Source organism: Ceratotherium simum, chromosome 29 (assembly GCF_057802395.1).
Source record: "Ceratotherium simum simum isolate JZ-2026a chromosome 29, ASM5780239v1, whole genome shotgun sequence".
Taxonomy (NCBI): Eukaryota; Metazoa; Chordata; class Mammalia; order Perissodactyla; family Rhinocerotidae; genus Ceratotherium; species Ceratotherium simum.
In genome coordinates, this window is record NC_141928.1 from 10,699,492 (window position 1) to 10,713,224 (window position 13,733).

The 13,733-nt window shown below is 40.6% G+C and overlaps 1 protein-coding gene across 10 annotated transcripts in view; it reads left to right on the forward strand.

Annotated features, from left to right (window-relative positions):
* Nucleotides 1-13,733, forward strand: part of MAPKAP1 (MAPK associated protein 1) — a 267,319-nt gene that overhangs the window by 147,337 nt on the left and 106,249 nt on the right. For all 10 annotated transcript variants that reach the window (XM_087419086.1, XM_087419089.1, XM_087419088.1 and 7 more), the window contains one exon: nucleotides 12,558-12,734. In XM_087419086.1, coding sequence (XP_087275212.1) covers nucleotides 12,558-12,734 — 177 coding nt within the window. The remainder of the gene's footprint in view (nucleotides 1-12,557; nucleotides 12,735-13,733) is intronic.

Below are 13,733 nucleotides of genomic sequence, written 5' to 3' on the forward strand. Positions count from 1 at the left end.
TTACCATTGCTCTTTATCAGGCTACTGACAGGTGAGCTACTAAAAGCCTGAAGAATTTTGCTATAGTCTAGAAAGCTGGAGTAGTATACTTTGGAGATTATTGCCATGCTCAGTGAGTAGAAATTTCTGGCTATAGAGCAGTGCTGTCCAAAAGAAACATAATACAATCACCTCACACCTGTTAGAATGGCTATCATCAAAAAAATGAGATATAACAAGTGTTGGCGAGGATGTGGAGAAAAGGGAACCCTTGTGCACTGTTGGTAGGATGTAAATTGATACAAGCACTATGGAAAACAGGATGGAGGTTCCTCAGAAAATTAAAAATAGAACTACTGTATGATCCAGCAATTCCACTTCTGGGTATGCATCCAAAGGAAATGAAAACAGGATCTCGGGGCTGGCCTGGTGGCGTAGCAGTTAAGTGTGTGCGTTCCGCTTCGGCAGCCCGGGGTTCACAGGTTCGGATCCTGGGCACACACTGATGGACCGCTTGTAAAGCCATGCTGTGGCTGCGTCCCATATAAAAAAAATAGAGGAAGATGGGCACGGATCTTAGCCCAGGGGCAATCTTCCTCAGCAAAAAGAGGAGGATTGACATCTAATGTTAGCTCAGGGCTAATCTTCCTCACACACACACACAAAAAAACAGAGTCTCAAAGAGATAATTGCACTCCCATGTTTGTTGCAGCATTGTTCACAATAGCCAAAATATGGAAATAACCTAAGTGTGTGTCTATGGATGAATGGATAAAGAAGACATGGTGGGTATGTGTGTATATATATATTATTCAGCTATGAGAAAGAAGCAAATCCTGCCATTTGTGACAATATGGATGGACCTTGAGGACATGATCCTAAGAGAGATAAACCAGACAGAGAAAGACAAATACTGTATGATATCACTTATATGTGGAATCTAAAAAAACCAAATTTATAGAAACAGATTAGAATGCTGGTTACCAGGGGTTGGGGGATGGGAGAAGTGGGGAGGTGTTGGTCAAAGGGTACAAACTTCCAGTTAGAAGTTGAATAAGTTCTGGGGATCTAATGTACAGCATAGCAATTACAGTTAACAATACTGTATTATATACTTGAAAGTTGCTGAGGGAATAGATCTTAAATGTTTGTACCATAGAAAAGAAATGATAATTATGTGACATGATGGAAATGTTAGTTAATGCTACTTGGTAGTAAACATTTTGTAATATGTAAGTGTATCAAATTAACATGTATACTTGAAACTTACACGATGTTATATGTCAGTTATATCTCAATAAAACTGGAAAAATATATAATGCAAGCTGCAAATGTGAGCCACATTTGCAATTTTAAAATTTCTAGTAACTGCATTTTTACAAGTTTCCCCGAAATGAGTGAAATTAATTTTCGTAATATATTTTATTTAACCCATTGCAGCTACAATTTCATTTCAACATATAATTGATATAAAAATTATTAATGAGATATTTAATGTTCTTTTTTTTTGTCGTTAAGTTTTCAATATCTGGTATTTGCTATTTACAGCACAACTCAATTCAGACTAGCCACATTTCAAGTGCTCAGTTGCCACATGTTGGAAAAGTGCAGCTATAGAGTATACTAAGACATGGTATAGCCATGCAGTGGAGTTCACTGCGATTCTCATCATTCTAATGTAACCTCTGCTACCTAGAGCCCTTGGGAAACTTGGTGGGTTTTGTAGATAGTTGAGGGTTTATCTCATTCAGTACCAAACTTTATTTTAATGATTTTTTGTAGAAGCTCTCTATAATGTATTAACATTTTCCCCTGCCTTTGTTTTGTGTGTGTGTGAGGAAGATCGGCCCTGAGCTAACATCTGCCAATCCTCCTCTTTTTGCTGAGGAAGACTGGCCCTGGGCTAACATCCGTGCCCATCTTCCTCCACTTTATATGGGACACTGCCACAGCATGGCTCAACAAGCAGTGCATCGGTGCGCGCCCGGGATCCGAACCGGCAAACCCCGGGCCGCCACAGCAGAGCACGCGTACTTAACCACTTGCACCACCGGGCCAGCCCCTCCCCTGCCTCTTTAATCAGAGCAATAGCATAGTGGTTAAGAGTGTGGGATCCAAAGCCATAGTCTGGGTTTGAATTCTGGTGTTAATACTTACCATCAGGGTGATCTTGGATGAATTACTTCAGCACCATGTACTCCAGTTTTCTCGTGTGTAAAATGAGGATAGAAACTTTCTAACAGACTAGTTTTGAAAATAAAATGAAAAAATACATGCCAGGTGCTCAGTAAATGTTCATATCTGTTGCTGCTAAATTCTTTAACTACAGCCAGCTACTACCACAACCAGTACTCGTAGTAGTTCAGCAAGAGTAGCATGATTTAGCCCTTTCTTGATGACTCAAACAATTGTACTGTGCTGTGATACACTGATGCCCTTATGGGCTTATGAAAGGATATAGGAATATTTGACCTTACATTATATGTTTTCTGACAACTTGGCAATTTGAATTCTTTATACTTCCCTTTTTTTTGCTGTCTGCATGCCCACCTCTATCTATTCTTCTTCTATTGCTGCTTCTAATGTATATTCCTTAGAGTCATCATTGAGAACCACTTGCCTAAATGATATAGCCTAAGAGACCCTTCCCATTCTGAACCCCACCTATGCTCCCATGCATCCTGGCGCATTACATTCTTTAACTGGCGGCTTCTTGACACTGATACCATGTCTGCTTTTGCTGTTTCCTTAATCAGAAATGGCTTTCTCACTCTTCTCCTCTGGATATCCTGCTTAATCTCAAAGGCTTAATCCTTCGTCGTTCCTTCATTCAGCCAATATTTATGGAGTTCCAGGTCCTAGGTATTGAGGATAAAATGGAAACCAAGAGAAATGCAAAGGCTATACTCAAAAAATCTACAATTTGGTGGGGAAGAAGAAATTATCAAGTGTAATAGCACTTTGTAACTGGCTCATTTCACTTATCGTTTGTATTCATTCATGCATTCAATAAATATTTATTGAGTGTTTGCTATATACCAGGCATTTTTCTGGGTATACAGTGGTGAGTGGAACCAGACATTGTCTCTCTTTCATGAATTCCACAGTCTGGTGAGGGAAATGAACAAATAATTCAAATAATTAAACCAAATCACATTTACTTAAAAACTGAGTTAAGTGCTCTGAATGAAAGGAATGCCATTTATGAGAACCTAGGCTGGGAATCAAGGAGCACTTCCCTGAGAAGGTGACACCAGAGGCATTTGGCAGGAGGAGGTTCCTGGCAGAGGGAACCACATGGCAGCCATGCTGTGGCAGGAGGAAGCATGTTGAGGTCAGGAAACTAAAGCAGGCCAGTGTGGCCGGAGCACGAAGAGGGGAAGAGAAAATAGAGTGGAGTGAGACTGAGAGGTGGGCAGGGGCCACAGTGGAGACTGAGAGAAGTGGACCGATTCTGGGAATATTTGAGAGGTAAAGTTCACAGGACTTAGGGATGGGTTAGATGTGGGAAACGTGGGAGAGGAGAGGCATCAACGACTTCTGACTTGCACGTTTTTGTGTTGTGCCCTTCACTGAGACAGGGAGCGTTGGAAGATGGTTTTGGTTTTGGTTTGTGAAGGGGAGTGGGACGGGCAGCATGAATTTGGTCTTCTGCCTGTTAGTTTGAGATGGCTTTGCTGTAAAAAAAAGAGAAGTTTTCAAATAATCATTTATATTTGCATGTTTGGAGTTTAAAAGAGAGAGAGATGAGCTAGAAATGTGAATTTAGGAGTCAGCTGCATAGAGATATTAATTGAAGCCTCCAGCATGGGTGCTTGAAAAGAAATAAAGGCCTAAGACTGGACATTGAAAAGCTGTGTGGATGGTGGTGCTGAAATGGGATGTCCTAGAGAATAAATAGGTTCAGAGTGAGGTGAGTAAAGATTTCGGTTTTGGATGTGATGAAGACTGAGATTACTTGAGAGATACCCAAGTGAAGAAGTCTTAGAAGCAGTAGGATGGCTATGAATTTGGAGCCTGGACCATGTCTATTTTATTGGCTTGTATTCCCCAGTTTGTACCATAGTGCTTAACGCGTAGCAAATGCTCAATAAATCATTTGTGGAATGAAAGAGAGAACGTAGGAACATTCAAGGGTCTGGACTAAAATTCTCCGCCCTTGCCATGCCAGGGAGGCCCTTCTCCGGGTGTCTGCTAAGACAAGCTTCTGACTGTCTACAAACCTTTATTCAATAAAAATCACTGAGTTATATGTTTTCAACCGAGTGATATGTTTATTTACATGATGAAGTAATTTAAGTAATGAAAGTAATAATAACTTCATTAAGTAATGAAGATTTGAGAGGAGTCACTACAAGCGCTTTGTTCATGGAGCTGGACAGAAAGATTGCCCATTGTCAACATTTCCCAAGTGCCAGAGTCACCACAGTACTAGGCAATGAGTTGGTAGATACGAACACACAGGAGTGCCTGCTATGTGTCATGCTCCATGCCAAGCACTGTAAGTGTGTTATTGTGTTCCTTATAACAGCTCTATAAGTCATAGATAATAACAAAGAGAAACTGAGTAACTCCCTGAGATCACATATTTAGCAAGTGGCAGAGTCAGGATTTGAACCCAAGGTCAACCATTTCCCTTGGTCTTAGCTACCATGCTATACAGAGAAATGAGGCTCTTCTCATGGTGATAGCACCAGAGACATTATGACCATCTGAGATGTCCTTCTTTCCTTCATACTCTCCTTCCTTTCATCCATGCATCTATCCATCTTTTTATTCTTTTGTGTGTGTGTGTGTGTGTGTGTGTGTGTGTGTGTGTGTGAGGAAGATCAACCCTGAGCTAACATCCATGCTAACCCTCCTCTTTTTGCTGAGGAAGACCGGCTCTGAGCTAACATTTATTGCCAATCCTCCTCCCCTTTTTTCCCCCAAAGCCCCAGTAGACAGTTGTATGTCATAGTTGCACATCCCACTAGTTGCTGTATGTGGGATGCAGCCTCAGCATGGCCGAAGAAGCGGTGCGTTGGTGTGCGCCCAGGATCCGAACCCCAGCCGCCAGTTGTGGAGCGCGCACACTTAACTGCTAAGCCACGGGGCCGGCCCATTATTTTATTCTTAAAATCACTTAGTCAGCAAGCATTTACATGCTGTCTATACCATCCCAGGAACTATGCAAGGCACTGGGGATATAGTCATCAAGTAAAGTTTATGGCCTCAAGATTGAGGCTAGTGAATGAGACAGACACCAAATTACACAATTTCAGCTCCATTGTCATTGAGACTAGCTATAATAGTGGACATCCAGAGTGCTGTGTGGACATAGAGAAGGGCTTTTCTAATTCTGCCTGAAGATGGAGGACTGGGTTGAATAGGGGTGGGAGGGATGTCAGGGAAGCCTGCCCAGTAGAATGGATGCTTAAACTAAATCTCAAAAGATGACTAGACAGACTTGGAACAGGGAACCTGTGGACTGAGAGGCTTGTGTGTACAGAGATGGGAGCTGGCGTATGACCTGATCAGGGTACTGCAGGCAGTTGGTGTGACTAGAGCCTAAGATATATGTCCTGGAATGACAGGAGACTGGGTTGGAAAGCAAGGCAAAGTATAATGGGAAGGCTTTATGGAAGCCAGGTACTTTTAATGGCTCTTTTATTTTTATTCCAAGGGAAGTGAGGAGTTTTAAGCAGGGGGGTGACAGTATCACATTGTGTTTCTGAAAGGTCCCTCTGATAGTGGGACTGAGGGTGAATGTTTACAGGGTGAATTTGTAATAGACTTCATGAGTTTCTGAAATTTAGAATTCTTCCAACTGAATTTGTTAACAATCTCTCTCTAGTTCAGGATAATACAAAGGAGGACTTTCCAGAAATGCCAGAAATGATGGAATTAGCAAACAAGAATGTCAAAACAGCTACTATAAACACGCTCTGTATGTTCAAGATGATAAAGGGAAACATGAACATGAAGAGGAAAGAAGTAGAAGATATTTTTTTAAAAACCCAAATGGAACTTCTAGAGATGAAAACTATAGTATCTGAAATGAAAACTACACCAGATGAGATTACCAGCAGATTAGACACTGCAAAAGAAAAAATGAATGAACTTGAAGACACAGCAATAGAAACTATCCAAAAAGGAGCTCAGAAAGAACAATATGCAAGTCTTGCTTCCACTTAGAAATTAGTGGGCATTTTCTCCCTAGAGCTTCTTTACCAGAAAATTTAGACTTAACTATTCTTGTGTGAGGTTGCTGTGGCTGGACAAACCTTATGATATTATTTATCAGTTTTTAGTGTCCATTTATGGGGGCGTTATTTTGGAGAAAAGGAAATCTTGACAGTTAAAAATCTTTTCTCTGACTTCAAAGAGATGAACTTGTGAGCTGCAACCCTCAGGACCTTTCTTTCTCTTGCTACTGCCTGACACTCTTAATATTGATGCTGTCATAAAAATAAACAGCAAAGCCCAAGTAATGAGAGTTCTGGACATTTCAGAATCATGTGCTCTTTTATCTTTCATTAAAAAAGACAATAAGCGTTCATCTGTTCGGTCATCATACTTAAGTGTGTTTCACATTTTCCAAAGATAAGAGTGAATTTTCATAAGTATGTAAATTGAACATGTTAGACCACATTTGGTAGACATCTGGGATGCTTCCTGGAGTGCTCCTGAATTTTCATATATGAATTAAATACCATCTATATATGTGCTAGGCTTCTATCTCTTCATAAAAGTCATACTGGCCTTTGATCATAAAATGAATATTGGTCAACAATTCAATGAAATAAATTTTTCTAATGAAAAATTTTAGCCTTATTTGATGAAATATCAATAAGTGAAATTCAGTTACTTGTCCTCATTAAAGCTTTGGAGATATATCTCCCCCACAAGGATCTCTTTCTGGCAACAGGCTTCATTTTGCATCCATTCGTTGTTCAGATTTCAAGTCCTCGCACAATCTTCATGGTCACTGGGGCGACTGCTCCTTCCGTACCAACCCAACTCGAAAAGTAAGCCTCTTTCTTGTGGACCCAATTGTCCTGTATGTGTTCATTAGTCATCGTTCCTCCCTCTCTGCTAGTGACTCACAAGCAGGACTTTGGGGTTTCTCTATCTCATGATATCTGCCATGCTTCTGTTAGATAGTTAATTCTGCTTCTGTGTAATCAGAAGGGGTGGAAGAAAATCTTGGCAAAATGAGAATCCTTCTTCATGGCAGGCACTGTGCAATGAATTAAGTCGTTTAATCCTTACAAGACCCTTATTTAGTAGGTATGGTTATTTATCCTGTAATTCCAGAGCTTGGAAATCACCACACTTAGGAATCATGGGACATGGGTGAGGCAGGCAATGCTCGGAGTCTCTAGGACAGGTGATTCTTTCTGTGTCTTAGGGTGAGAGATTTCCCACTCTTCTTTGTACTGTTCCTTATTTCTAAATTGTCTATAGTAAGCACGTATTATTACCCTTATCAAAAAATACATATTTTATAAAGAAAGGAAAATGAAAGTTATACATACTCATTATGGGACATCTGGAAAGTACAGAAATTTAGAAAGAAATAAGTGTTCATTGATTAAATGTAAACATAACCTTTGTAAACTTTTTGGTACTTTTCCTTCTAGTCTTTTTTTTGTGTGTACATGAGGAAGATCAGCCCTGTGCTAACAACTGCCAATCCTCCTCTTTTTTTGCTGAGGAAGACTGGCCCTGCGCTAACATCCGTGCGCATCTTCCTCCACTTTATATGGGACGCCGTCACAGCATGGCTTGACAAGCGGTGCATCAGTGTGCGCCTGGGATCCGAACCGGCGAACCCTGGGCCGCCGCAGTGGAGTGGGCGCACTCAACCGCTTGTGCCACCGGGCCGGCCCCCACTTCTAGTCTTTTTATATATATATATAATTGAACATTTTCACATGATTGTGATAATTTCTCAGTGTAAAAAAGTGAAATGCCAGTAACCATATCTTGATGAACTGTAAAAATGCCTCTTTCATCCTCACCTCTTCCTGTGCCTTTTCCTCTTGTCTTGAATTGCAATCTTTGACACATGTGCATTGCCTAGAAAGCCCCATTTGGTTAACAGATATCAGTGTGGCAAGCAAGAAAAAGAAAAGCTTATTACTTCTCCTCTTCTCGTTAACACACACATCATTAATAACACCCTTTATGTTTTTTTCATGGGTAGTGATTCAGTTTACACATTCATATATTCATTCATTCAACGAATATTTGTTAAGTACCTTCTAAATGCCAGCCATTTTACTCTTCACTGATGACACAAAGACAATGGAAAAATCCCTGCTCTTCAAGAGAATGTAGATGCATAAATAAGAAAAAGAGCAATATGATAAGTTATATGCAGAAATATTAACCAAGTTCTGTAAGACCACAGTGGAGAGTCAGTTGGATTCTCTAGAAATCCAAATGATTCTCCTATAGAAATCGAGGAAAGCTTTTTATAGATGAGAAAATGGAGCTCAGAGAGATGTGGTCACACAGCTGGTTAGTAGTTGAGGTAGCATTAAAACCAGATCTGGGGGCAGGCCCCATGGTGTAGTGGTTAAGTGCGCGTGGTCCGCTGCTGGCAGCCTGGGTTCAGATCCCGGGCGCGCGCCCATGCACTGCTTGTCAGGCCATGCTGTGGCGGTGTCCCATATAAAGTGGAGGAGGATAGGCACAGATGTTAGCCGAGGGCCAGTCTTCCTCATCAAAAAGAGGAGGATTGGCATGGATGTTAGCTCAGGGCTGATCTTCCTCACAAAAAAAAAAAAAAAGAAAAAGAAAAGATACAATAAAGGAAGATTTAAAAAAAAAAAAAATTAAACCAAACAAAAAACAGATCTGACTGCAGACCTCCCCCTTCATTCTACCAAACTATGTCGTAAGGAGACGCCCCTCTTTTTACTGTTTTATAAGCTCCAGATGTCTATATTTGGGGGATTCCTGAGTCAGGGACCACACCTGCCCCTTTTTTCTCTCCCCTTTTCAAAATGCTACCAATTTCTGATTTGATCAAAAAGTAATGGAAGAGAAGTAAGGTAATCTGAGTTCTCTAGGACCAGCTTTGCCACTGTTTAACTGGGTGATCCTGGGCATGTCATTCCTCTTTTCTAGGCATCTATTCCCCATCTGTAAAAGTGAGGAGGTAGAAATAAATCTCTCTGAGCTTCTAATTTTTTATAAGTAATATGTCGTGGTTTCCTCCTCCTTTTCAAAGTATGTAGCATTTCCACAGGCACATGGGTTCCCAAGGGCCTTGGGAAGTCTTGACACGCCATGGCTTTGGCAGAGGGATCAGTGAAGGTCAAGAGTAAGGGCTTTTTTGTGTGTGTGAGGAAGATCAGCCCTGAGCTGACATCCGTTGCCAGTCCTCCTCTTTTTGCTGAGAAAGATTGGCCCTGAGCTAACATCCGTGCCCATCTTCCTCTGCTTTATATGGGATGCCACCAGAGCATGGCTTGACAAGCAGTGCGTCGGTCTGCGCCCGGGATCGGAACCTGCGAACCCTGCCGCTGAAGTGGAGCACGCGAACTTAACTGCTATGCCACAGGGCCGGCCCCTAGAGTGAGGGCTTTTGACAGCCTAGGTTTGAATCTCAGCTCTATTGCTTACATGCTGTTTAGTCTTGAGCAAACCACTTAACCTCATTGAACCTCAGTTTTCTAATTTGTAAAATAGAAATAATAATAAATGACTCACAGAGTTGATGTGAAGATTCAGTGAGCTTATGTGTCTAAACCACTTTGCACAGTGTCCGGCACATAGCACTCGATAAATGTAGCTAATGATGCTTATTGTACTTGTACTAATTTGGAGTCCTGACGCAGTTTTAGAAGTCAAAATACCACGGTAGCGGGCCGGCCCCGTGGCTTAGCGGTTAAGTGCGTGCACTCCGCTGCTGGCGGCCCGGGTTCGGATCCCAGGTGCGCACCGACGCACCGCTTCTCCGGCCATGCTGAGGCCGTGTCCCACATACAGCAACTAGAAGGATGTGCAGCTATGACATACAACTATCTGCTGGGGCTTTGGGGGAAAAAATAAATAAATAAATAAAATTATAAAAAAAAAAATACCACGGTAGCTTCTTTTATTAAGGATTCTTTTGTAAGGCACAAAGGAACCAATGTGTCCATGCATAGAATATGGAATTCTAGTCATTTTCCCCTCAGGTGTTCAATTTTGGGTTTGTAGGGGTTGGAGCACTGTTTGCTGTTAAACTTTACTAATGACAGAAAAGACTTCCGTTAGTCTTATTTAATACAGGGTGAATCATTCATTTTTTTCCTTGCTTTGTTCCTGGTGCTTAGGACAGGCTCAGCACAGGGTAGGCACTTCACAAAGGTTTTTTGAATGAGTAAGTGATTTCTCACTTTGTATTTAAGAACTGAGGAGAATAATAGCACTTGGCAGTGAGTCTTTTAGCTCTCAGATCTTAGCCTGTGACATGTGTTGAGTTTGTTTTGAGGGGATTTGGGGGTGCCCCATGACAATCAAAGCAGAATTCTTGATGCCGATGTTTGGCTTTCTGCTTTGATCAATAGGCTTATTATTTGCCCTTAAAACCTCTGTGGTGCTGGAGAATCACAGACATTCCTCAGGATGATTTACACAGCAATAAATAATCTGTGCTGTCTGTTGCTTGCTTCATCAGTGTCTGCCCTGTTCATAAAACCCCAGAGGCTCAGTGGCCCCAAGGCTGGAGCACAATGGACATGTTAACTTAACTCCCGTTACAGATGTATGCACATGGAACGTGTCGCTCAGTTGCACTGTTGCTTTGTTGTTCTAATATGTACCCACAATTTATCTTTAAAAATTGACATAACTGTAGAAGTTGTTTTCCATCTGACTTTATTATAGTTACCATACCATTTGTTTTTTACCTCTGTTCTGTGCTAGATGCTACATATATTATCTAATCTTCACAGCCACCTCTCAGTTAGGTGATTATACCCTTTTTATAGAAGTGGAAACTGAAACTCAAAGAGGTAAAGCTTATTCTCTGAAATCCCATAGCCCATGAGTGATGGAGCTTCGGTTTCAACTCAAGTCCTTCTGGTTACAAAACTCTTAGCTACTATACCATGACATTTTTCTCATCTAAATCGCTTTCTTCTGCTTCTGTCAGTTTTTTGTGTTTGTTAGGTTAGTAACCTCTTGCCAAGATCCCGTAGTTTCCCTTACTATTCAGAGATGAATTTTAAATTTCTTAAAACAGCATTGCAAATACATGAAATTTATAGTGACAAACATAGCTAGATTACTTTCTTGTTATCCATTCATTTAACATATTTACAGTTCCCATTAATTTTAATCTGTCCTTATTACCTGTTTTATATAATAAATATCTCTTAGTCATGACAGACTGAATATAGATCACCTGAAATAGGCTCTCTCTCAATGAGCTGAGTTGCAGCTAAAGATTTGTGAATTAATTGGGAAAATTGCAAATCAGGTAGTCAGTGAAATAATTCATTGTCACATCCAATCAATAAACTTTGTAAATCAACTCATTTAATTCAAAAAATGATCTATATAGATCAAGCAACCAATTAAACAATTAGCATACACTTTGCAATTAATTAATTTAAGCATCAATCATATAATTAAAATTCCAAATTTAAGCTGCAGAATTTAGAATCCTACTGCTTTGTGAACTGTTAGGTTCATGCTTCTGAATGCTAACAAATTTGCAGTTTCACAATTCAACTTTGGAGCAGGGTATCTTAAAGTATTTAAGTTGACTTCAGTTTTAAATTGTTTTTATGTTGGTATAGTTTCCCACCCTTTTCAACAAATTGACTTTTAACTTCCCCCAAAGAAAGAGAAGGAGGTGTGTATTGATTCTAAACTGGGCAAGGGTAGAATCTGGGATTACTGATTGGACATTCTAGGGAAGTGAGAAAAGTCCAGAAGTCCTTGAGAGGGCCAGATATCTGTGTCAGGATGAATCAGGGCATTTGTTTTTACTCTATTAAGTATCCTTGGTGTTGGGAATCAGATCCTGCCAAGTGAGTCTGCTTTTCTTCAAAGAAAGGAGAACCGTATAGACTGTCTTAGTTACATTGAGTACTTCTCTTGAGCTAGAGCACAGATATTTTCTTAATCCTGACCATAAGTCAGAGGCCTCTGATTCCCCCCAAATAATTTTTTCCTCCTTTATAGTTTTGTTTATATCTCTTTTGTGATATTTATTTTATTTACATTTATATTATAGCTAATGTAGTGCTTACTTTTCCCCCCAGCTATACTGTAAGCTTCCTTGAGGGCTGATACTAAATCTCATCTTTGATCTAAGGGGGGAAGTTCTGTGTCTTCCTACAACAGGTGCTCAATGAGTATTTGTTGGAAGCATAGAGTAGTATAGAGGCTCTCCTTTCACATTGTTTTTCTGCCCATTTGCACTGCCCTGTGTTTTCTTTTTATCAAATGCAGTACGCTTGGGGGATCTGTCTCAACAGGCTTTGAGGTAAGGAACAGCAATCCAGTTTGTCTTCTGTACACCGTAGCCTCTGGTCTCCTTGTCCCTCCCTCACGTTGGTATTCACTCACCTTTTTGGTTTTTCTTTCAGTGACAATGTCAGTGCCTACTGCCTGCATATCGCTGAGGATGATGGAGAGGTTGACACAGATTTCCCCCCACTGGATTCCAACGAGCCCATTCATAAGTTTGGCTTCAGTACCTTGGCCCTGGTTGAAAAGTATTCATCTCCTGGTCTGACATCCAAAGAGTCGCTCTTTGTTCGAATGTGAGTGTTGACACTGTTACTTATCTTAGTATCTCATCTCTACCTTCTAGTATTTTGGATTTAATTTTGGTTTTGTTCATCAAGTGAATGATATTTGGTATGTGAAGAGTCCACATGTAATGCTTACTTCCAGAGAGATATTAGGGACAACATCTGCATTGTATTTCATGCCTTTGTACCTAGATTAAATGCAGACTGCTTTGCAGTAGCAAACTGTGTTAGGTATGCCTCTGAATGTCATTTCTATGAACCAGGCCTCTGGAAATACTGGGACACTTTGGAGCCTGTGAAGCAAATATTCTGGGTTTTCCACTTTCTCTTCAAGGACTCCAAACTAAATGAAAATGTACATCACAGCCACTTCTTTCCCGTGACTTAAAATGCTTGTTTTTCTTTCCAACTTTGTTCAGATCAAATTTGATTTTTCCTCTTGGTTGCCTTCCTTTAGGCTGAGCAGAAGTTCTTAAGCTTTCCTGTGCCTTTGGCAGTCTAGTAAAGCCGTTTTCAGAAAAGTGTTTGTAAATGCAGAAAATAAAATTCACAGGAGTACAAAAGAATTCTGTTATATTTAAATAGTTATCAAGTTATTAAACAAATCTGTGCTATAGTAGTATGTATGGCTTTATTGATACATTAAATAACAGGATCCAGGGCCGGCCCCGTGGCTTAGCGGTTAAGTGTGTGCGCTCGCTGCTGACGACCCGGGTTCAGAACCCCGGGCACGCACCGACGCACCACTTCTCTGGCCATGCTGAGGCCGCGTCCCACATACAGCAACTAGAAAGATGTGCAGCTATGACATACAACTATCTACTGGGGCTTTGAGGGAAAAAAATAAATAAATAAAAAATAAATAAATAAAATTAAAATAACAGGATCCAGCAGCAGGTATAACAGTAACTCCTGAAGTCTCTTGTTTCAAAGTAGCTATGAGTATAAATGGTATTTGAGCAGATTGCAACAACTGTAATGTGCTGTGACAATAGCTGTGATTTCTGT